Genomic DNA, 21,685 nt, shown 5'->3' with positions numbered 1-21,685 from the left:
GCGTGTTGCTCGGTATGCTTGCTTTCTTTAGACCACTGCCTCCAGTCTCATCCTTTGGCAAGGGGCACGTTGATGACGAGAAACGACTTGTCAGGCTCGTAAAGCGATTCATGACTGACGCTCCAGCTCGTGTAAGCATGTCTCGGATGCGTTTTTGGCATAACTGGTTGCCTAGTGGGCCTCCATGTAGGCGTCAGTGGCGGCCTTTCGGAAGTGAGACTGGCGCTGTTTGGATGTGATAGAGGGGAGGAACACAAGACAAATCAATAATTCCCATAGCAACTAATGTTGTTTCCCTTGCTGACATGCATAACGCCTCCGGGATTATCCAGAGACGGAGGGGGAAAACCTGGGCTTGTCAGATTTCATATAGCCTAGCTGGGGGCCTTGCTGCGCGGATACCCGCTTCTGGCATTAGTTTATTGTTAGGCAATATAAGTCCATTTGAGAGACGTGATCGCATTCTGTTGACTCATCCAATGAGACAAAGTTGGTTAGTTGTTGACACCTTCGTGTAAACAAGGCTCGCGATCGATCTCTGTACAACCAAGGCAGCGTCTCCACTCATCCCTCCACCACCAGCCTTTGACGGTAAGAATATCTGCCCGATCCAGGTAAGCCAAATACTTGGAGATCCTCTTGTCAAGGGACGGCACGTTATTGGGGGGGCGGAAGGTATTTGTACATGCAGATTCCGTATCGAGTTAGCTCTTCAGGAACGGCAAGGATTTGATGGGGTTCACCCCTTGTCAACCAGTTCCTTGCCTCTTGAAGGCAAAGCTGTCATTCATCAGCATTACACAAGGCTGAGGTAACACACGAAGGATCCTCGGCGTTACAGATCAGAGAGCAATACCCTGGGAATTACCCAAGCTTCAAAGGATCAACTTAGTTTTGCGGGGGTCGTAACTGAACCTCTCAGGAGAAGATCCGAATCCGAGCCCTTCCACCCCCACATCATTTGCACTTGGCGAAAGGCAACAGCAAGATGACCAAGAGAAAGGATCGCAGTCCCTGTCTTGATCCTTGCCCTTGCCCAGCTAGAACAGCGCGAACGGACTTCCGTCCGGAAAGGCTCTAGGACGACGAAGGCCCGCACGGCAGGACCACTCTGTCGGGCCCGGAGCAGTTGACCGCTCTTGGACCGCACGGTCAGCAACACCGAAGTCTAAGCAGGCAGGCAGCGAGATAACATGATAAGAATCGGGGATAGAGCGGCGCATTTCATGGTAGTTAGCTCGCACTATCTTGCCTGTTTTCGATAAAGCTGTGGAGATCACCCAGCTTACCTGCCCTTCCGAGGCGTTTTGTTATATGACTCCTCCAGATACTTGCACCTCTTCCCAACTCACAAGGAAAGTTCCGTCTATCCCATGCTGAGCACTGTCCGGGAGTCTAGTCTAATTACGGGATGGCCTGACCTTGTCTCTTGAACCCCAGACGGGCAATCTTGTCAGCATCGCGGCACGAAGGGTCGCACCCGCAGCCGACTCCACCCTCGCAAGTCAGGGTCCCCCATGCTTTTACACATGGCATCTTTGACTTCTTTGGACTTAAGTTTCGACTGGCAAGGCCCTCATGGTACCTACCCCCTACCCTCTCCACGCGGGCGCCAACCTAGGCTCAAAGAAGGCAATGCTTAGAGCCGAGCTTACTTCTTCAAGCCTCGCTTGTCCCCGAGGAAGCGAGAGCAAGATGCGGGCCCCCCTAGATGACGAAGTTGGCGTCTCATGATCCATGCTGTTCGTCTTCTCCTTCTGGGGTGACCATCCTCTTCAAGTCAGGTTATTCCCGGGATAAGTTGAAGGGGCCTTTTGGGACTTGCCGGATATGGTTGCTTGCGAGGGGTGGTGCACTTGACTTAGTTATGCGCGAGAAAAGCGCGAGCGAGGCGTCAAGACGGTCCGGAAAGCCAAGGGACACCAGAGTCTCGCGATCCACGGGCCACCATTTGCCTTTGTACGCAAGTAAGCACAGCTGAGGCACAAACCAGCCAGAGGGGAGGATAGAAAGGCAGAAGAGTAAGCACTAGCCCTGTTCAGGTGACCAACGCGACGGCAGTCGTATTGGTCCCCCAATAGGTACTCTTCTTTCTCTCTATCTTTTTCCCTTGTCCATCATCCATTTTCCCTCTTCCCCCGCGTACTGCTTGCTGATGGGGTGTGCGTGAAACGATAGCTGTCCACCTCACACACTGGAGAAGGGGGGTGATGCCCGTTTCGCACACCACCACCACTACAGCTTCTCATAGCCGATGTGTGATCGATTCCCACCCTTTCAGAGGAGAGGGCCGGGGGGGGGTCCCTTGATCCCTCTGGCAGATCAGATTAGTTCGCAGGGACAACCCCGTCAGAAAAGAAAGTTAGCCAGCTCCGCAAGGGTACTTTTGCGCTGATGGCGGTAGCGTGTGTGTGTGTGTAAGACTTTCGATTCGTCTAGCTCGGACGGCTTACGGCTCGTTCCCGTCAGACTAAGAGTCATGTGATGAGAACGGATGCAGCAGAGAGGCACGCCCTGTCAGCAACACGTTAGTTTAAATGGTCTGTTATGAAACAGAGTTGTGCAATCTGTGGCTGTCATAGGGCTGGCTGGCTGACTGAACTGTGGAATGAAATGTCCGAGAAAAAGTAAGCATGATCAGTTTCGTAAGGCGTATATCGACAAACTAATACGTAGCATACAGACATATGTACATACACATATACATATACATACATCTATGTACGTACATAGCACTGCCACCGAAAATCCCCGCCTGCGGATAAGACGGCACTGGGCTCTTTTCAGCCCTTGCAGCCTCTCGCAGAAATTTGCTGTAAGGAGCAGCCTGTTGCAGACTATAACAGTGGTAAGTCTTGGCAGACTGGAAGTTGTGCAAAGGTCGCCGGATGTCCACGAGGGCCATACCGGCCGTTCCAATCACAGGCCGGCCAGCGTAAACGGGAGGGCCACTTTCAGATCATATCGAGAGAAAAAAGTGCCTTTTGTGCCACAGGCGCTAGCGAACGCATGTAAGAAACGAGGTGTCAGAGATGATGCATCATGCCGCAGTAGCAGCAACAACCGCCTGTCTGTCCTGCAGGAATGGAGTGATGTTGTACTCTCCAAGCACAGGCATTGGCGTTCTAGATTGACATGCAACACCCTGTCTCCGAAGACGCGTGCCATCGGCTCGATGTGAGAGAGCGAGGGGACAGGAAGGTCACACACATATGCCAATACGCAGATCCCGAAGCTGGGGCCTTGTGCCAAAATATGCAGGCGACAGCGAGAACGGATGTGTCTCTGTTTGATTCGATCTAATCATCAGCCGATGCCCTATAGGGCCAGACGGGGTACATGGAGGGTACAATGCGGCCCGTGTCTTGCTTGTACCCGGAATGTTGTCTGCACGAACAGTGTGGCCTTTGGGGTTCGCTTGATGCGGGAATATTGCACGAGGAAGAGACAGTGAGTCCCATTAGGCCTACTGCCTCGCTCACATTCCTTCGTGTTCGTATAATAAGTATAGTCGTACACAGGCCGCCGTGGGACCTGCGGAGTGCTGCGGCACTCCGCAGCAGCCGGCTACCAGAAAAAGAGTATGGCTTTTCCTCCGCCGGCGACTTCTGGCGGCCGGCCGGATTTAAGACTTCTGACGGTCCGAAGCCAGGATGGACCAAGCGGCCCGAAGTACTCCGGTTGCCCTTGATGCCCAACGCAAGAGAAGCAGAGTTGGTATGTGGTGCTCTCAAGGTAACCCTTTGGGGACGGACGGGAACAACGAGGGGTTCTGCAGCCGTTCTCTGTTCCGTTTTGAAATCTCAGCTTGCCTCTTCTTCTCGAGACGCTGGCTGTAGAAAGTTCTACGGTAGAGTTAGCAAGCAGAAGAAGAAGTCGATGTCGGATATCAGAGTATATTTGCAAGACTATACAGCGCGGCCCATCCATGACTTGCCTTTGCAGTGCAAACACCCTTGGCTCCTCCTCGGGCGTTGGTGAATCTGTCGGAGATGCTTCCTGTCAGGACAGACTAGTCAGTTTCTTTCCCAAGCTCTCAATTCTTCGGAGTTGACTTGGTCATGAGAGGGAGAACACGCATACCTTGTCCTTGTCCTTGGACTTGTCGTCGCTCTTCTTCTCATCATCCTTCTTGTCGTCCTTGCCTTTCTCCTTGTCCTTGTCTTTATCCTTTTCGGCGTCCTTCTCCTTCTTTCTCCTCTGTTTCTCCTCGTACTCCTTTTTAACCCGCTCCACCTCCTCGGCCATCTCCTTCTTCTTCTTGGCTTCCACGGCGGCCTGGTCTATGATCGGGCTGCAGAAGCCGCGGTCTTTCAGGTGGGCAGGGCACACATAGAAGAAGTCCTGACGAGGCGGCCGATATTACATGTGTCAGCTTTATGAACTGAGAAACAACCGTGATATACGCTCAACACCCAGGCTCCCTATGTGTCTCTCTCACACACTCACTGACCTGTTTCTCGGGCGTGATGAGGACGCTCGTGCTCTGCTTGTAACAAATGTCGCAGCTGCGTGCCGCCGTGTCGGCCACCTTGCGGTGGGTGTAGATGTTGGGAAAGGACATGATGACTACGTATATATTCGGAGAGCTCGAGGTGTCGGCCAACTCATTCCCTCCAAACCGGCCCTGTCTTGTCTCATCGGTGAGTGAGTTTGATGTTGGGGGAAAGCGACGCCCAATGGTGGGGCTAGAGAGCGGTGGTCGCAGATATGTGCGATTTCGATATATGCACTGTAATATTGGCACTGTAAACGGTGCCGTATGATGAATGAGACTCACGATAGGAGCGGGTGTCCGCGCAACTGACAGAGTATAACAAGTGTCTGGAGTTTCTTAGCTGTGTCCGTTCAAAAAGTCAAAGGCTATCTAGCAAGCCGAAACGGCAGTAAAGAGCGGATATGCAGGCAAGATGTATTGAAACTTCAAGGCATGGCAGTGCCATCGAGGGCCTTGCGATCTACTCTTCAACGACAATATGAAGTGCCAGATAGTCAATCATCAAGGCTTTATACTCTGTACTCTGTATCAGCTTCAGGAAACAGTTCCACATCTTTGAGCTCGTGATCCGCCTTCCCATGAAATCTTCGTCCGTTCCGTCATGATTCCTGAACCATCCATATGTGACCTAATACCTCATCGCTGTGTCTCATTAACATCGTAGCCTTCCTCTGTGAAATCAAAGTGACCAACACGTCTTCTCGCTGTTCTTATGCTGCTAAAAGCCTTCTAATCACATAGCAGGGCCATCCCAGTCCTCTCTCCGCAGGCGTCCAAGCCAAGACTGCTTGTGCGCAAAAGCGACTTCCCTTTCCTTGACAAAGCCCGCGAACTGAAGATGCTGAATAAATCTACGATATCAAAAACATGGTCAGTTTCTCAACGCTCCTTGTTTCGAGTCTCGAGGAAAGGGGTATATCGGACTCACCTGGCATTATCAACTCGCGGCTCACAGCACACGCTCATTGTCCGGTTGTCCATGCACAGCAATATGTGAACCAAACTGGACAGCCACGACTGCACCCGACCCCTGGCCCATTCCTCGCCGATCAAGACGTGGAAACCGCGGTCAAAGTCGGCCGCGTCACTTCCCATGAACCTTCCCAGCAGATCTTCCTTGACCCAGTAGACCTCAAAATAGCCAAAGGGAACGCCGTCCCACAGGCCGATGACGGGGAAGCTATGGCGCGACTGAAGCGCGTTGGTCAGGAAGTTGGGTTGGTAGTTGCCCCAGAACTTCTGGACTCGCGGATTGCCGAGCCACATCTGCAAGAGAGAGGTGTCGCTGAGGGTGGACAGGTGTGTATGCTCTGGCGGTTTGGTACCGACGGGCCCCAGGTAGGGCACAGGCTTGTTTGAAGCCGAGGCCACGCGGAACGCGAGATATTGGTTGACAGAGGGGACGAAGCGTGTGTAGAAGACCTCGCCCATGCGCGGAGGCTTGGGCCGGATGGGGTGTCGCACGTGGTTCGTGATGGTGTATTGCAACGGGGGCGGCGGGTAGTAGGTTGGAAGGTGCGAGGTCGAGAAGAAAGGGCCGATGGGAAAGGTCGGGGCGGAGGTGAGAGTGGTCGGCATGGGAGCCCCGGGCATGTCGGCAGCGGCAAACTGTGTCTGCGACAGATGCGCGCCGTGCAGGCTGCCGTGCGGAGAGTTGGACTCGATGCTGCGAACCGGCGAGCTTGGACGGCTGCCGATGGGAGATCCGGGGTGTGACTTGATTTGCGGCTGCAGCGTGAAGAGAAACAGGCGGCCGGGAGTCTGCCAGAAGACCTTGCGGCTGACGAACATGCGGCCCCAGCCCTCGTTGTCGCCCATGGCCGTTCCTACTGCGGAGTCCTGGCTCATGATCAGGCCCATCCTCTCGAGCTTCGGGATCAGGTTTCGCCCTCGCAGAACGCCATCTCTCTTGATATTGATCCTCCAGTCCCCTCTCGGCCGTCCATTCTCGGGTGTGTATCTGGACTGCTCTGTCAAGGGCAGCAGTTTGGAGGGCTCGGGTTGGTGGAAGTACCAGTACAGCGTGACCCAGAGCATCATGGCGATCTGGCGCGTGGGGCTCGTGGCAGGCTTGAAGTCGCTGCTGCTGGGGTTGCTGATGGAGCTGATGAAGAGGCTGTCGTTCTGGAGCGTGGGCTTGGTGTATGAGTGGATGTGGCTTGTCCGCTTTGGAACCTTGGGCCGTTCCGGTTCCATGTCGACATCGTTGTCGCCACTGGCATCGCCGTCGGCGCCTCTGCGGGGTTGCGGCTCGGTGTCATGTTCTTCTTCCACCTCCTCGGTGTGGAGGACGACGGTCCAGCCGATGGGAAAGGCTGAAGCGTGCGTGTTGAGTTCGTGTGACTTGAAGAAAAGACCGGCAAATACTGGGGTGACGGTAAAGTGCTGCCCGTCGGGCAGGTGAATGATGGAGGGGGCCATGGCCGCGGGGTGCGGGGGCGTGTTCTCTGCGTATCGGGCTTCGCGAGCCCCAGTTTAGGGTCGAGTATCTGTAATTGAGGTGTTGAGAAAGTCCGGACGGCGGTCAGGGCCGAGCAAGCGACGGTTTGGAGGGTACCAAGGTTGTTATCGGCCGGGTCATCAAGAATGAGAAAGATGTAGCCGACCAGTTTTGAACAGTGAGTGGAATGCGGGGCCGTTATCGATCATGTACTTGGCGGCTAGGCACAATTCATTCAGGATAGAGCTAGAGATTGAAAGGTTGTCATCCGATATCGAGTGGTAGGGGAAGCAGTGCCGGCAGGTCTCTGCTCTGCCAGAGTGCCCTTAAGTACGGGAGCGAACGGCGGGATCGCGCATCTCCGGAGGCGCGTTGAGAAATGGAGAGAGCTGGAGACGTTGCAAATTGCCGACTACCTGCCTACCTAATGTGGGGTGAAGGCGGGAAGGCGGCTGAGGCAGGAAGCAGCCCTTGGAGCATTTGATGGTGGGGTTATCATGACGGAGCTTCCGAGCTGGTGTGGATCCGCAAGCCGAGAGCCGGGATCCCCCAGTGCCACCCCTCATCAGCGCCGTTCAGCACTCGCTTCGCTCTCGTTCCGCCAACCACAGCGCCTGCAATAGCGCCTTCTTGACCAAGATTGAGTCCACGGGTGTCCATGACGCGCTACCGTCGCCTGTAACACCTCACTAGTAAGGCGCTACAGCGCGCACGGGCGCACTGGCCAGCGCCTGTCAGTGCCAATCTCCCAAGGCTGACCAAGAAACAAAAAGAAGTAACACCACCTCCGCATGCACAATCTCATGATCTGATCAAATGCTTCCAGAAAACAGTCATGGAACGACGACCTCCCGCGATTCCGCGATCACGCTCTCTCGCTAGTTTTTCACGCTTCATATGTACTAGGCCCGACCGGTCAAGCTATTAGCCCAACAATCCCAGGATTCGGAGAGGCGCCTCGATTACAGACCAAAGCAAGAAAAAAAGAATGCAACGCTTTACACAATACATGCAGGTGGTCGTGTGCTCTCCCCTGACCGGCCGTCTTGGCTATCGATTTACATGGTTCCTAGTCCAGTCCCAGGCGCATATCTCCGAGCCCAGCCAACGCCGCCGCTTCCGTGTATCCCCGGATGATGATAGTCTTGTTGCATAACAGGAACCCGGGTGCTGAGTCTCCCGGAAAGGGTATCGTGTATGTGTTAATGTGACGTGCGCGCGCGCGTGTGTGTGTGTGTGTTTCGGTACCTTCCCGCGTGTTGCGACCTCCTTGCTCGGCGAATCATTCTGACTCCTTCTTCTCCTCCTTGCTCTTCTGCTCCTCCTCTTCCTTCTCCTTGTCCTTCTCCGTCTTGGATCTCTCTTCCTCCTCCGCCTCCTCTTCGTCGTCTTCGTGCCGGCCGTTCTTCTTCTTCTCCTTGTCCAGCACTTCTTTCACTTCTTCTCCCCCCAGATCCTTGGTCTCGTCCCAGTCGACGTCGTACTCGCTGGCCACCGTCTTGACCTCCTTGCGCAGGGCATTGGCCTCCTGCACCAGGTTCTCCCACTTGTGCAGGTCGAAGCCCCTGCTCTCGTACAGCGCATTCTGGCGCCTGGACACGGTGATGTTCATGGCGGCCTTGTAGCTCAGGTCGCGGCTGATGTAGAGAAACCACAGGTAGCCGCCCATGATGGTCGTCAGGCCTGCGAGGTAGGTGATGGGCTCGACGAGGTCCCATCCGAACTCGGTGTGGAAGGTCACATAGTAAACGATCCCCCACCAGGCCGACAGCATGGCAAACCCACCCTTGGCTAACGTGTGCGCGCTCTTGTGCGCGAGCAGGTCGCACTCGGTCTTGATCCTGGACAGCTCCTCGATCTCCTTGCTCATGCGCCGCAGCCGCAGCCGCATGTAGTAGGTCCGGTCACTGAAGCTGGGTACGCCGACTCGCATCTCGAGATGGTAGCCCTCGACCTCGATGGCAAATTCACGGCCGCGCGCGGCGTCACGGATAAAGTCGCCCATCTCGGTGCTGCTGCTCCAGCGCACCCAGTTCTTTTCCGAGTCCTTGCGATCCTCCTCGGCTTCATGACCGAGGCCAGAATACGAAGCGACGTGCGGGCTGGACGGACCTTTCTTCTCCTTGGCCCTGTCGGTGGTTGTATCCTCGGCACGGAAGTAGATATTGGGGATCTTTTCCCTGCCATCCTCGAGGACTGGGGGGAGCTCGGCCTGGATCAGACGCTCGACGTAGGAGAGGGGCTGTTGGGGATGAATGAGGAGCGCAAGCGGTTGGATGTCGTCATTGACAGATATGGAACGCCCGTACTCCTTGCTGTTATTGTCCTTGTCTTTCTCGATGGCCAGGGGCAGTGGGAGGATGAGCTTGAGCAGGCGCGTGGGCGTAGTCAGGAGCTTCCCTAGATTGCATAATTAGCCAATACTTCCAAGCAGTGTGTGGCGAATTGGAAGGCCTGATATTGCCTGTTACCTTTGGCCATGGGATTGTTCTGAGCCGGCTGGTCTGCGGGAGGCTTGTCGGCGTTCTCGCGAAGCCAGGGCCGCTTGACCTGGTGCTGCCGAAGCTTCACATCTTTCTCGTGGTCGTCCAGCCCCTTTTGATTGAGTTCCTTGGCTTTTCGCTCGGGCTCGTCGAGATCCTTCTTCCTCCAGATCGCAGTACCGGTGAAAGGACGTGTTCGGGTCTCAACGGCAGCTAGACGCCAAGGTATGGGTCGCCAAGGACTGGGTGCAGCGAGTGTTATTGGAGCTGGGGCTGCCGGGGCGGACAGTCGGCACAGCTGTGTAGACAGCCGCCTAGAAGCATGGTTCATTGCGCGACGGTGCTCGAAAGCTACTGTTCTTCGGTGTGAGACGCGGAATGACTGTTCCCTCCCCAGCTGGTGCTCAGAAACAAAGGATGAAGTTCAGAGTCCATGACGGACGGTCGCGATTCTCGCAAATTTCTTGGCATTGGTGCGAGAATCACTGACGTCACGGAGGCACCCACGCGCCCAAAGTGGCTCCCCCTGGAGATTGCAATAGCACGGGCGATTAGCGCCCAAGCCGGGTTGCTTTTGGGGCTGACACAGCCACGTAGCACGTGTTTGACAGGCCATCGAAGGCTAAAGCACAGCTGAGAGCAACTGGAACTTCGAAGGCCATTCACGATCCGGGGCTGCCGTCCCCGATGGCGTCACGTCACCTTTGCATTGTTGTGTGCTCTGTAGGGCTAGGCATAGAAGTCGGCTGAAGGACATCCGAAGACGAGATTGGCAATGTGGCGGCTATGGGCCGTGGCCATGGCCATGGCTGAAGGTCACCAAGTCGCGTGGTCGTCTCCCCCTGAAGTGCATTCAATGGCCTCTACAGGCTTTGCGGTGCTGCCGACCACAAGGACACTGTGGAAACATTGAAGGCAGAGAATGGCCTGAGTACAACTAGGTGGGATGGCTGTGAGACCGCCCTGCCGGAAGTGAGTGAGGGGGAAACATACGACCGAAAACGCGGGGCCGGCCATTCATCGGCAGATGAATTAGGTCCGCCTAACACAGGAGCTGTGGGTGCGCGGCTTGGCTGGACGCTTGGAGGTCAAATTCATGGTCCGAACGAGCGAGTGGTTTATCCGTTCTGCAGGACGGATTGAGACTCATCTCAGGACAGGATATTAGGATATCAAAGATCGCAACAGACGTGTGACGTGCATCCTGTTGTTCCAGGCTCGACTAATCAAGATTCTCAATCCCACGGGCACAACTGACTGCTGCTGCCATGCCGAGCGACGCGCCCCATGGCGGCGAGTACCGCCAGTTTCTCCCCGATCTCGGAATCCCCAGGTTCACAACCATGAAGACGCAGGACGCCCACGTCTACGCCGAGGCCTTCAAGAAGGGCGGCAACCCGCCATGGCTCCACGCGCTCTACATGTTCTGGCTGCAATTGGTCAAGGAGCCATTCAAGGGCGTCACAAACGATGGTATGAGGAACCCTCCTTCACTAGACAGAGACATGTGTTGACGCTTGTGTCAGGAACTGTGCGCCCTGGTCTGTTTGAGCTCCAGGATGAAGGCGTGCCCGTGCAGGACATCGTCAACGCCGTCGGGGCGCTGAACGGCGACCTGAACCAGGACCAGCTCCTGCGCCTTACCTATCACATCGACTCGCCCGAGTGGAGGACTTGGTCTAACCCCGAGTTCCTGCTCAGCGACAAGGGCATACGCCTTGATGAGCTGTCCCCCTCCACGCGCGACAAGGTCATGAAGGTCATCGAGCTCAGTCTATCTCCCGAGGGCTACGCAAAGGCCGTCGGTGCCATGCGCATCAATGGCTTTCTCGGCGAGCTTGTTGAGTCCCCTGCCGTCATGAACGAGTTCTCTTACAACTTCGTCATCTTCGGCAAGCCTTCAGCCACCGAGCCGTGGGGATTCTCGTTCTATGGCCACCATTTGTGCTTGAATATCTTCTTTTACAAATCCCAAATCATCGTCTCCCCGTGGTTCACTGGCGCGGAGCCCAACCTCATCGACGACGGGCCGTACAAGGGCACCCGTATCCTCGAGGAAGAGGAAAGACTCGGTCTCCAGCTGATGCAGAGCCTGCCGGCCGAACAGCAGTCTCGCGCCCAAATTTACAAGCTCATGAAGGACCCGGCCATGCCGCACGGCCGCTGGAACCACGACGACCAGCGCCATATGTGCGGCGCCTACCGCGACAATCGCATCGTCCCTTACGAAGGAATCCTGGTTTCCGAGATGACGCCTGGACAGCAAGACATTGTCATGGGTATCTTGAACCAGTACCTCCTGTACCTGCCGCAGAGGTCAAGAGACATGCGTCTCGCACAGATCAAGTCGTGGTTCCACGAGACCTACTTCTGCTGGATCGGCGGCTTCGGCAACGAAGACCCCTTTTACTACCGCCTGCAGAGCCCCGTCATCCTGGTCGAGTTCGACCACCACTCTGGCGTGTTCCTGACCAACAGCGAACCCGCCAAGTTCCACATCCACACCCTGCTGAGGACCCCCAATGCCGGCGACTACGGCATGGCTGTGCGGCCGCTGATACCGGGTGTCAAGCAGGAATTTGTGTGGGAGGGCTGAGGTCAGCACAGTCTCTATAGACACCCATAATAGACAAAGGATGCCCAAAACAACTTCAGCGAACTGTCTAATATGAGCCTTTATATGTGTTGCAAGCCCTCGCGATACATCCTGGGGGTAAATGATGGTAAAGGTGAAGCCAAGGTTGTTATTAGACGGCGTTTCCCTCCCCAGAGCTACTAAGCTCAAGTTCAGTGAATATAAAAACGCATCTCATTAATTGAAACCCCAATGAACGATCATGTCTCCGCATCTGAGCTCAGCTGGGTAAGCCGATAAGTGAACTATTGGCACTCGCACGGGCTCCTTCAATATACAGACACGGCAAACACGAGTGTCGATCAAAAGCCATACGGAAGGTCGGTGCACTCAGTGCTTGTTTCTATATAGGATTACTCTTGTTGATATCAAGAGTTGAGTCTTGGCTGTCAATCAGGATTGCTATTGTAAGAATCACCTGCTCTCCTTTCGAGGGCTACAGAGAACATCACTCGGCCCTAGGATTCGTGGCTCGTGCCGTTCCGTAACGTTCTGGGACGTACACTGAGCTGTGGGATGCTGAGCAGCATGGGGATCTGCGAGCACAGCGGCCAACCATTGCATAGCTGCCGATGCACTGTTCCCAGCTTCCTCGAGATGGGTACCGACAGAGTTCCTGTGGTAAAGGACATCGACTCCCATATGGCAGCATTGCCCCATCATCGCATCCGTCTGAGAAACCTTGCTGAGTTCGTCCTGTATTGTCATGTATGATAGTAACGGCATCCGGGGCAGACCATGGTAGCCCATGATGCCATCGCGATTGAACAATTCTCTCATCACGGGTGAGGCCAAGGCTACCATCCAGTTCTCAAAGTATTCATCAATGTCTTTAGAGGCGTATCACACACCAGCCGTAACGACGTCCAAATCTTGCGCGGCAAGAAATCCGGTCTTTGTTGTATGGCCCGGAAGTCTTGAGCCCCGAGAGTAGTCACTCCCAAGCAGCGGGATACTGGCTATTGTAGAGACTGTAGCTCGGGCCCGCGTCCAAGACGAGGAATCGGTGAGCTGGGGGGATGCTAACAAGGCGGATTGGTTGAAGGTGGTTTGTGCGATGCTGTTGGAGCCGAGTTGTGGCACAAGGAGAGTGGTAGCATGGCCAGGTCGGCGTATACTGGCTATCGGTAGTCCGGAAGAGGATATGGTATAAAGCAGACGTGCTCCCGATGGCCTTAGACAGATTTCCTGGAGCGACACGTACGCACATGACAGTTCCTGGCTTAGTATTCTCATATCCAAGTGGTGCAGTGTACCACGGGTCCCGGCTCGGTGGCACAGGTCCCGCACAGGTTGATGCTCTCTTGCGGAGTTGACAGGCTCGGGACCGGGGCGCTGCGATCGAGAGACCGAGCCAAAGACAGGTTGAAGCACAAAGACACGATAGAACAGGAGGCCACTCATGCTGCCGGGAGTAGAGTCTCTTGTGTTGACATAAGGCAAATACAGAACGAGTGAAGCCATTCCCGATCTTCTATCTATATCTTTCCATATGGCCGCCTCAGAGATAAGGACTATGTCTTCGAGTAGGCCCTTTTTACACGCCTGAGCCCGGCAGACTGGTCACCCGCTACGTTCGATTCTCCGCAGGGACAACTGTGATGAACTAACTTGGCTTCAAAGTGCTTGGGTGATCCCTCCAGGTCCGTTCTCAAGAGACGTCCAAAATAAGGGCGAGTAAGCACGAGAACCAGCATTTCCAGTAGTATAGCACCCAAGTACAAGTTAGAATCATTGATCTGGATCGCAAGTGTCCGGTGGGCAGTTCCAGAGGCTGTGAGCTGCATATTTAGTGGTAGGCATGAGTTGTGATGATGGTCCCACTAATTGTAGAACACCAAGCCATTGAATTTCAACACATTTTCCATTACTCGCAAACCCTTTTCTATCCTTGCGACTCTTGATTACCTAACGATGAGTCTTGGCGATGCATGAGGCACCGTGGCAGAATGGACCAGGACCGGAGACGTTGGTGGTTTCGGATCCGCACCCCCTTAGCGGGATCCCTGTTTCAGCCTCAATGACAACCGCCCATTTCGACGTCGCCTCAGCACCATCGGCTAGAAATTGCATCCCAATGAAGAAGTGCTTATCTGGAATAAGATGTACTTGTCTAGCCCCGTGTGGAGACACGGTACTTGGCGTAGGTAGGTGAGAGAAGCGATGCTGGGCTTGCTGTGACGGCACCGCACGGTTGGGAGACAGGCGTCTCGGTCTCAGATGTCAAGCTCTTGGGGGCAGCCTATCCAGTCCCGGGTCCGCACCGACCAGGTCTTGGTAGTTCCAAACCCGTCTTTTGTCTGTTCTTTTGTCGTGTCCATCTGATCTCCTCTCTTCTTTTCCTTTCACACCTCCCTTCTCTCGCTGCTGTGCGTCTGCTTTTCTGTTCGCGGCCGTTGCCTTTCGTTCTTGCATTTCTCTTCTCTCGTGGCCGGACCACCTTCGCTTCTTCGTCTCTAGCCGCTTTGGACCATATACATATATCTATTCGTCTTCTTTTTCTTCTTCCTAGTCGCCTCTTCTCCCTCGGCAGTGCCAGATTCTCTAGCCGGTCTACATCAAGAACAACTCCAAGATGATCTCGCGCATCTCCATCCTCGCCTGCCTGCTCTGGGCCCTCGCCCTCGTGCAGGCCTACCAGACGGCCGACTCGCTGGACATCAACGACCTCGAGACGCGCCAGAACATCAACACGGGAACGGCTGGCACGGGCAGCTCCAACGTCAACGTCGGCCCGCTCGGCTCCGGCACGGGCAGCACGACAGGCACAACAGGCACGACGGGCACGGGCACGGGCACGGGCGTCAACGCCAATGCCAACACCAATGGCAACGTCAACGCCAACGCCAACGCCAACGCCGCCAACGACCCGAACCTCGGCATGACGGTGATGCCGGCGACCTGCCTCGAGTACTCGCGCGTGGCCAACTACTCGACCATCGGGACCAACAGCACGTACCGCGCGTCCTTCCAGCAGGCGAGCCCGCACGGCACCGACCAGGCGTCGGGCATCCTCGACTCGGCGACGGCCAAGCTGCCCGACTTCAAGTTCAACGCGGCCATCAACGCGCGCTGCGGCAACCTGTCGCAGGTCGCCGTGGCCGGCGCCGAGGCCAACTTCACGCAGGGCATCGTGGCCGAGTTCAGGATAAGCGCCGCGTCGCCGGGGCTGCGCGGCGGGCTGGGCATGATGGTGGCGGGCTTGGTGGTCGCCGTGGGCATGGTTGTTGCTTGATTTGATTTGGGTTGGGAGAGGGAAAGAATGTGAGGGAGTTCCCAGGGTCAAGGGTGGTCTCCAGTGTGTGTCTCCAGTATCGTGGAAGGACACGGGATAAGATGCTGCTTCTGAGGAGGGATGGAAGAGGGACTTTTAGGTTTCACCTCTGGACAGAAAGAAGAGGTCCAAAGCCAGGCACAGCCCTCGCTGCATCCTGCGCTTGAGGCATGGCGTTCGAACATACGGCATTGCAACCGAGTTTATCGTATTCATGCCTCATACATGCTCCTTTTGTGATCTGCTGCTTCCGTTTAACTTGATGAAACTATTGTCACCACTTCTCTGTTAAAGAATGGGATAAGACTAAAGAAGAACCAGCGTGGGTCAGTTCGTTCAGGGAACATAAGTCACAATAAGGGCACTCTCTCCCAACCAATGAGAGCCACCATCTGGTGGACAACCGGTTTCACACCCGGGGATATGGTCTAGTGGTATGACATTCCCTTAGCATGGGAAAGGTGTTGGGTTCGATTCCCAATTTCTCCAACTCTCATTTTGTTTTTTGGTGTTCTTTTTGCTCTTCCGGGCAAGAATGCCGACTTGATGGCCTTGGCAGTTTTGGATTGGAGAACAGTCCTTCATCTTTTTGCTTTTGTCAGTAAAATGTCACGATTTACAAGCCAAGCACGGGCTCATTGACATGACTGCGCCGCTGTCTACAACTGAGTAGGTTCACATGTCAATGACCATGGTTAGAGAGAAGACGAGCATTTCAACATCGATCAATCGAACACAGACACGGACAGTCAAGAAGCGGGCAAAAGCTGTTGTCAATGGGCTCAATTGTTGATCTGCGGTTTGCTATAACAAGATTGACCCGATTGCAGTAGAGATCTTTTCCTTCCCGGCAGCGCGGATTCATACAGAGCGCGCGTCGCAATTCCCGGGCTGCTGTGCGCGGGCTGCTCGTATCGCTGCTGCTCTGCAGTCTCTCCGTTGCGCCTGCGGTGTCCAAAGTAATGCGATGCTCTGGTCGAGTGACATAGAAGAGAGGAGGGGGAAGAAGAATGCCGTCCGCCGGGGGCCGATGTTGATATCTGGCGGCCCCGAAATCCCAAGTAATGCAGCAAAAGGAGAGGGAGTTGAAACATGGTATCGTGCTCTCCAAAATCCCAAAAAAAGCCAGCCCTCGGTCGCGTGAGCCAATTCTCTGTTCTCTCAGTTTCTTCGTACACTTTCGTGCCCAATCCTGGGTACACGACTCGTCGTATCGTCCCGTCTGTTTTGGCTGCTGACCGGCATGCACCCTTTCCTCTATGCAATGACAAGAAAATAAAGTTTGGGTTATTCGTCAGAACTTGTCGTTGAGTTTTGCCCAATACTGTTGATGCGAAGGTTGAAATAAGACACGCGCTTTTGGATGGTATATATCGCGTGCTGGGAAAATAGTGCATCGCTCAGATAAATTCTTTTTGTCGTTTGCTCGTTCGTTCGGTCGGTCACTCCGCGCTCACACTCCCCTTTTGGAATCGCCCCATCTCAAGGGCCGATTCAAGCGAAGAGGGTAGCGCCACCGGTCTCGACCGCCTCGATCTCGGCGAGGGAGATGGGGGCCCTCCGGAAGCGGGCGGGGAGCTCGTTGCGGTCAAAGAACATGCCCTTGGGAGCCTCAACGGCGCCGAGCTGGGCGCCGCTGGCACCGCCGACGCCGGACTCCTCGAGGGAGCGGAAGGTCTTGCGCAGGGGGCCGTGCTGCTGGGCGGCGTCGCGGTAGGAGCTGAAGGAGGAGTGGGAGGAGCCCGAGGTGAAGCTGGAGGGGAGAGAGTGGGTGGGACTGGCAGGGTGAGGCTGAGGAGCGTGGTCGACAGCGGCTGGAAGGGAGGGGCAAGTGGTCAGTCATGCTTGATTCGTCTCGAGAATGGAGAGGGGGAGAGGGCGAGAGGAGGAGACGAGAGGGGGGAAGAATCTACTCACCAGGAATGCTGCGCTTGCCGACGAACTTGATGAGAGGGGTGCGCTCGGCGTGAGCAGCAGCCTGGCGGAGAGCCTTGGTCGCGAACATGTTTGCGGATGGGAGGGAGGCGGCGAAATGGATTGGGTTTCTGGGAGTTGTTGTGCTGCCTGGGCGTCCGGTGGTGTGGTGGTGCTAGACGGACTACGGCGAACTCGGTCGTCGTAGAGGCTCTGATGTGTTGGATTGAATGCCGGGGAATTGTTTCTGGTTCGAGAGGAATCGAGGTCGAGACTGGCTGGCGAACTGGTTTGGCGTGGCTTCTGTGATGGTGTGTTGGTGTTGACGGGGAGTGAAGAAGGGGCAGGAGGAGGGAAGGAGGGTAGAGAAATAGACGTGGAAGCGACCGGGCTATTTTTTTCACAAGCTCGAGCTTTGGCGGATTCGGGATGGGATGGAAAGGTCGGCTTTGGCGTTTTCGGGGGCCCGAGCCTGGGTCGAGGTAACTAAGGTACCTAATAAGCTCACCTCAGTCCTCAGGTTTGCTGCTAGCTCGAACGGGTGGAGGAGGTACATCTCCCAAGGGCGCAAAGTGGTGTAGGGTCCAGCGCAAGGCCGGCCAGTGCCAGGTACCGTCGGGGCACCTGGTGTTAGTGCAAACACCGCTCCGAGGGCCGGACCCTGCTAAAAACCGGCGCCAAGGCAGCCCTGAGGCCAGCACAGGGCAACTGGAGGGCATGTGGAGGACTTGGAGGACTGGAGAACAGAGATAAACTTGCAGACTACACCAAAGAATTACACCACCCATCTCTGCCAGCCAATCACAGGCCGCCGCTTTGCATCTGACGGCCGCGCGGGGTGCAGTCGTGGTTCCTCGATTCTTGCTCTTCGAGTCGCGCCGGCGCTGATTTGTGAGCACATGCTGTCAAAAGATGGGCTCATCTTCAGCCCACCCTGGCCCCCCATCCCCTCCTCCGTGGTGACATGCGATGCCAGCCTAGGCAGTGCAGGCACACACTCTCTCCGTACGCATCTCGGAGCTGGAGCGACGGAGCGGTGACTGCAGTATCAAAGCGACCTGCATGTGTCGGTTGGGAGCAGCTCTTTCACTCTCCCTACTGCGCCCTCCTTCAACCCCCCACATCAATCAGAAACCTCTGAGATAAAAATTCCCCATGGAAAGAGCTTAGTGATCATCATCTTAGGGCTGTCGATCCAAGGAATGGCGTCCAATTCGAGGCGTGAGACTGACACTGGCTTGTCCGGGGGACCGCACTTCACAGACTGGCCCCCTTCTGTCCGCAAAGTCCGGGGCGCGACACCACCACCACTTCCCCAACCCCGAACGCACACGGCCTTATCAATCTGAGCAGCTATTTGTTCTGTGCCAATGAGATGTTGTCTGTGGTAGAGCAGATGGGGTGATGGACAGGATCTCTGGTCCAACCCCGCAACTCGCCGTTGCTGCTGTGAAACGCCAGATCGAACGACGACTCCCGGTTCTCATTCTAGCCATCCTGCCGCTCCTCCTCCTCCTCCTTCTTTGCTTCGATGCGACTGTGCATCTCATCATCTAATCTATACCACTGGCCTCCCTCTTTGACTCTGGTCCCCTCTCTCCGGCAGATCCTCAACGTGCAGCAATGCGGTTGAGAGATGTATCCCTGCCCAATCCTACCATTCCTCCCTGCATCACGTAGACGGGGGATATGTTCCATGTCTCCGTGCCGCAATCTTGCACCAGGGCAAGCTATCCCCGCTTCCCCAAATAGAGGCTGCATGCTGCGACGCGACCTGTGTCCACGCCAACGGCCAATCCCAAGCGCCGGAGGGAGACCAGACAGAGGGTCTCCTCTCCGGTCATCGCTCCAACGCGCGCAGCTTTAACTACGCGACCGACCCGATCGCCAACGGTCGCCCTCGGATTAGGAACCCGAGTCCACCGTAGGCGACGTCCCTGCAGAGAGAGCCTCCACCTTGGGCCAACACATGGTTCTTTTTTTTTCTCTCTCCGGCGCGCTTGGCGGAAGTCGCCGATATCGCCCTAAAATCGCCTGATCTGCTAGCCTCAGGGCACAAAACCCACGGAATCCTCTCTTGGCCACCGCATACCGCCGGAAAAATCATTACAGAACAAAATGATACAGGCGCACGTTTCATAGCGTATGGTGCCATCTTGCCGGGGATTTCGTTCTTCCTGCCTCCAGTGTCGTCATCAATCCAACCTCAACTCCCCGAAATGACTTTGGGCCGTCTTGACCATGTTCTTGTAAAGCAATTGTTCACGACGTAGAAAGGCTTCTCGATTGCCAACTGTGATGATCAATCTCGTAGACGCAAGGCACATGCAATCGTGGGAGAATGTTCAATCACCGGCCTAGCCAACTCCGTCTCCGAGGTGCTCCGATAATTTCGCCGCGAGGCCGGAACTCTTTGATGCCATTGCCCTCTGATAGATGAGTGAATCCGTAGCAAGGGGCTTAGTGCTTCTTCTCGGACAATGGGCTTCCAGACCTACCTTGCATGAATGTGCATATACCGTCGTGAGAAGGAGTGGTCGAGAGTCACATCAATCATGAGAACTTGGAAGTGAGGACTCAACAGGGGTGCGACGAAATAAAGCAGTGAAACAACAGCCATATCGTATCAAAACAGACAGGCTTCAAGCTTGACAAGGCCGGAACTACCTACCCTCGACACTCTTGGCGGAGGTGCCTTGGGGGGGCAAGTGAACCTCACGATGGCCAACTTCTTGTCTTCGAACACTCACCTTTCACATCTGCTACCTAATGTTTTCGCTGAGGAAGGAGGCTCTGTCATGATACATAACACCGCTCATACCGAAAGTGATGCAGTGACATGCTTTACCATGGCTGGGTCATCTTACTTAGTCTACTGAGTCCAACCAGAGATTTATTCTTTCGAAAATCGTAGCAGCATTCACGATGCCCTCGGCTCCGAACGTAATCGCAGTTCAGCTGTGATCGATATAGAGCCTTTCATCCACAACAACACTCTGGTCTCTTATCCAAGCTCTTATACTATCACAGCTTTGCACATTCATAAGAGTGGGAGGCAGTATAGTGAAAGACACCAACCATCTCTCAAGAGATGATCCGGCCGTTTCATGTCTTGTGCATCGCGAGTTCGCTCGTTCTTTTCATTCGAGTCGATATCGAAGTCGTATCTGTTGTGTCTTGGGAGGATGATCTGCACTCAGCACGAATTCGTGATACTGTCGGAATGCGGCGACGATCTTGTCTGTTCTGAGGTCGATTCGTAACGCTGACATCATGGGACTTCGCGGCCAGGCTCGACGTAAAAAGAGCTACTTATGCCCATCGGTGAACCGCTCGAACCTAAGATCATATCATCAACTCTCTCATGACAGTGAGCAATCTCAAAGATGGATCCCAGTGCAGACAAACGCGGGGCTTTGTCGATGACCACCTCTCTGTGAGGACGGTTCACGTCTCTGCAGTGAAGTTGACCTTGTTAACCTTGGCTAGATTGATCATTGTCGATGAACAACTACTTCTGGACTCCCGTGGATCGTTCAGTAAACTTCATGATCAAGCCACCCAGGCATCTCCTCGGAGACAAATGGTCAGCCAGTTCATGAAGGCGTTCTTGGGCTTGGTCCGTGAAAGAGGGTGCTGAGATGGGCTCCAATGTACGGAGTAGGCGGTCGTGGCCTCTGCCTGACTGGTTGGTTCCCCCATGTTGGTTCTCGTCCACGATATTGATGTTTGAGAGTAGTACTGACCTCGGACTAGGATGCCTGGTCGACAAGAGACGTGCTTCCACAAACACTTGTTTCTCCGAGGATATCCCCGTCCAGACTAGGAGAAAGGTGAAGAACAGGCCTGGTTCGACTAGCCATTGACAGCGGTATGCGTTCATCACGTCGTTGCTAGTGGTTCGCGGGCACTTGGATACTACAGGGATGAGCCATGGGAGCTGCCCGAGACCGCCATACTCGTATTGACAGGCGGACACGAAAAGAATGCAGCTGCCGTCTCGGATGGGGTGGAGCATGGGCCTGCTTGACTTGTGGAAATGAGCAGGCGGTATTCGGAGCTCAACGTCGACATGCACTGCAACGTCATGGCAGGAATATCTGCCCATTCTTTGCGCCTAGGGCGTCACGGAGAGTAAAACAATTCGTCTTATTTCATAAATTTGCTTGGAGGGTACCCGATCCCGCACAGTTCCCGACGACCTCAGAGCCATGACAATTCTTTCGAGGACATCAGAAAAGGAGCCCAGGTGTGTGTCATGCAGTGGTCCACACGACAAGGGTATTTCCAAGAACAAGAAAATTTCCACTCCGTGGCAATGACGCCCGAGACAAAGACATTTGGATGACCAGAGGTCGCACGGGACCGGGAACCACTAGCAACGACGTGATGAACGCATACCGCTGTCAATGGCTAGTCGAACCAGGCCTGTTCTTCACCT

The 21,685-nt window shown here is 55.0% G+C and overlaps 6 protein-coding genes across 6 annotated transcripts; 2 read left to right on the top strand and 4 right to left on the bottom strand.

Annotated features, from left to right (window-relative positions):
* Positions 1-3,803: 3,803 nt before the first annotated feature.
* Positions 3,804-4,564, bottom strand: E0L32_006568 (uncharacterized protein; the record flags this gene model as incomplete). The annotated part of the gene is made up of 3 exons (XM_031141215.1): positions 3,804-3,845; positions 4,084-4,283; positions 4,450-4,564. 3 exons carry the CDS (start codon positions 4,562-4,564, stop codon positions 3,804-3,806), a joined length of 357 nt encoding a protein of 118 aa, XP_030994634.1.
* Positions 4,565-5,231: 667 nt separating this feature from the next.
* Positions 5,232-6,919, bottom strand: E0L32_006567 (uncharacterized protein; the record flags this gene model as incomplete). The annotated part of the gene is made up of 2 exons (XM_031141214.1): positions 5,232-5,349; positions 5,427-6,919. 2 exons carry the CDS (start codon positions 6,917-6,919, stop codon positions 5,232-5,234), a joined length of 1,611 nt encoding a protein of 536 aa, XP_030994633.1.
* A 1,301-nt stretch (positions 6,920-8,220) lies between these two features.
* On the bottom strand, positions 8,221-9,752 carry E0L32_006566 (uncharacterized protein; the record flags this gene model as incomplete). Its single annotated transcript, XM_031141213.1, has 2 exons — positions 8,221-9,338; positions 9,410-9,752. The coding sequence occupies 2 exons, from the start codon at positions 9,750-9,752 to the stop codon at positions 8,221-8,223; spliced, it is 1,461 nt and encodes a 486-aa protein (XP_030994632.1).
* A 937-nt stretch (positions 9,753-10,689) lies between these two features.
* E0L32_006565 (uncharacterized protein) lies at positions 10,690-12,017 on the top strand (the record flags this gene model as incomplete). Its single annotated transcript, XM_031141211.1, has 2 exons — positions 10,690-10,894; positions 10,948-12,017. 2 exons carry the CDS (start codon positions 10,690-10,692, stop codon positions 12,015-12,017), a joined length of 1,275 nt encoding a protein of 424 aa, XP_030994631.1.
* Positions 12,018-14,631: 2,614 nt separating this feature from the next.
* E0L32_006564 (uncharacterized protein) lies at positions 14,632-15,291 on the top strand (the record flags this gene model as incomplete). The annotated part of the gene is made up of 1 exon (XM_031141210.1): positions 14,632-15,291. The coding sequence occupies one exon, from the start codon at positions 14,632-14,634 to the stop codon at positions 15,289-15,291; it is 660 nt and encodes a 219-aa protein (XP_030994630.1).
* A 1,533-nt stretch (positions 15,292-16,824) lies between these two features.
* On the bottom strand, positions 16,825-17,335 carry E0L32_006563 (uncharacterized protein; the record flags this gene model as incomplete). The annotated part of the gene is made up of 2 exons (XM_031141209.1): positions 16,825-17,144; positions 17,248-17,335. 2 exons carry the CDS (start codon positions 17,333-17,335, stop codon positions 16,825-16,827), a joined length of 408 nt encoding a protein of 135 aa, XP_030994629.1.
* Between the last annotated feature and the right edge of the window lie 4,350 nt (positions 17,336-21,685).

The sequence above is a fragment of the Thyridium curvatum genome, assembly GCF_004353045.1.
Source record: "Thyridium curvatum strain D216 chromosome Unknown NODE_38_length_371496_cov_78.080427, whole genome shotgun sequence".
Classification (NCBI taxonomy): Eukaryota; Fungi; Ascomycota; class Sordariomycetes; order Thyridiales; family Thyridiaceae; genus Thyridium; species Thyridium curvatum.
Note: the sequence above shows the minus strand (reverse complement) of the source record. Positions and strands in the feature narration are given on the sequence as shown.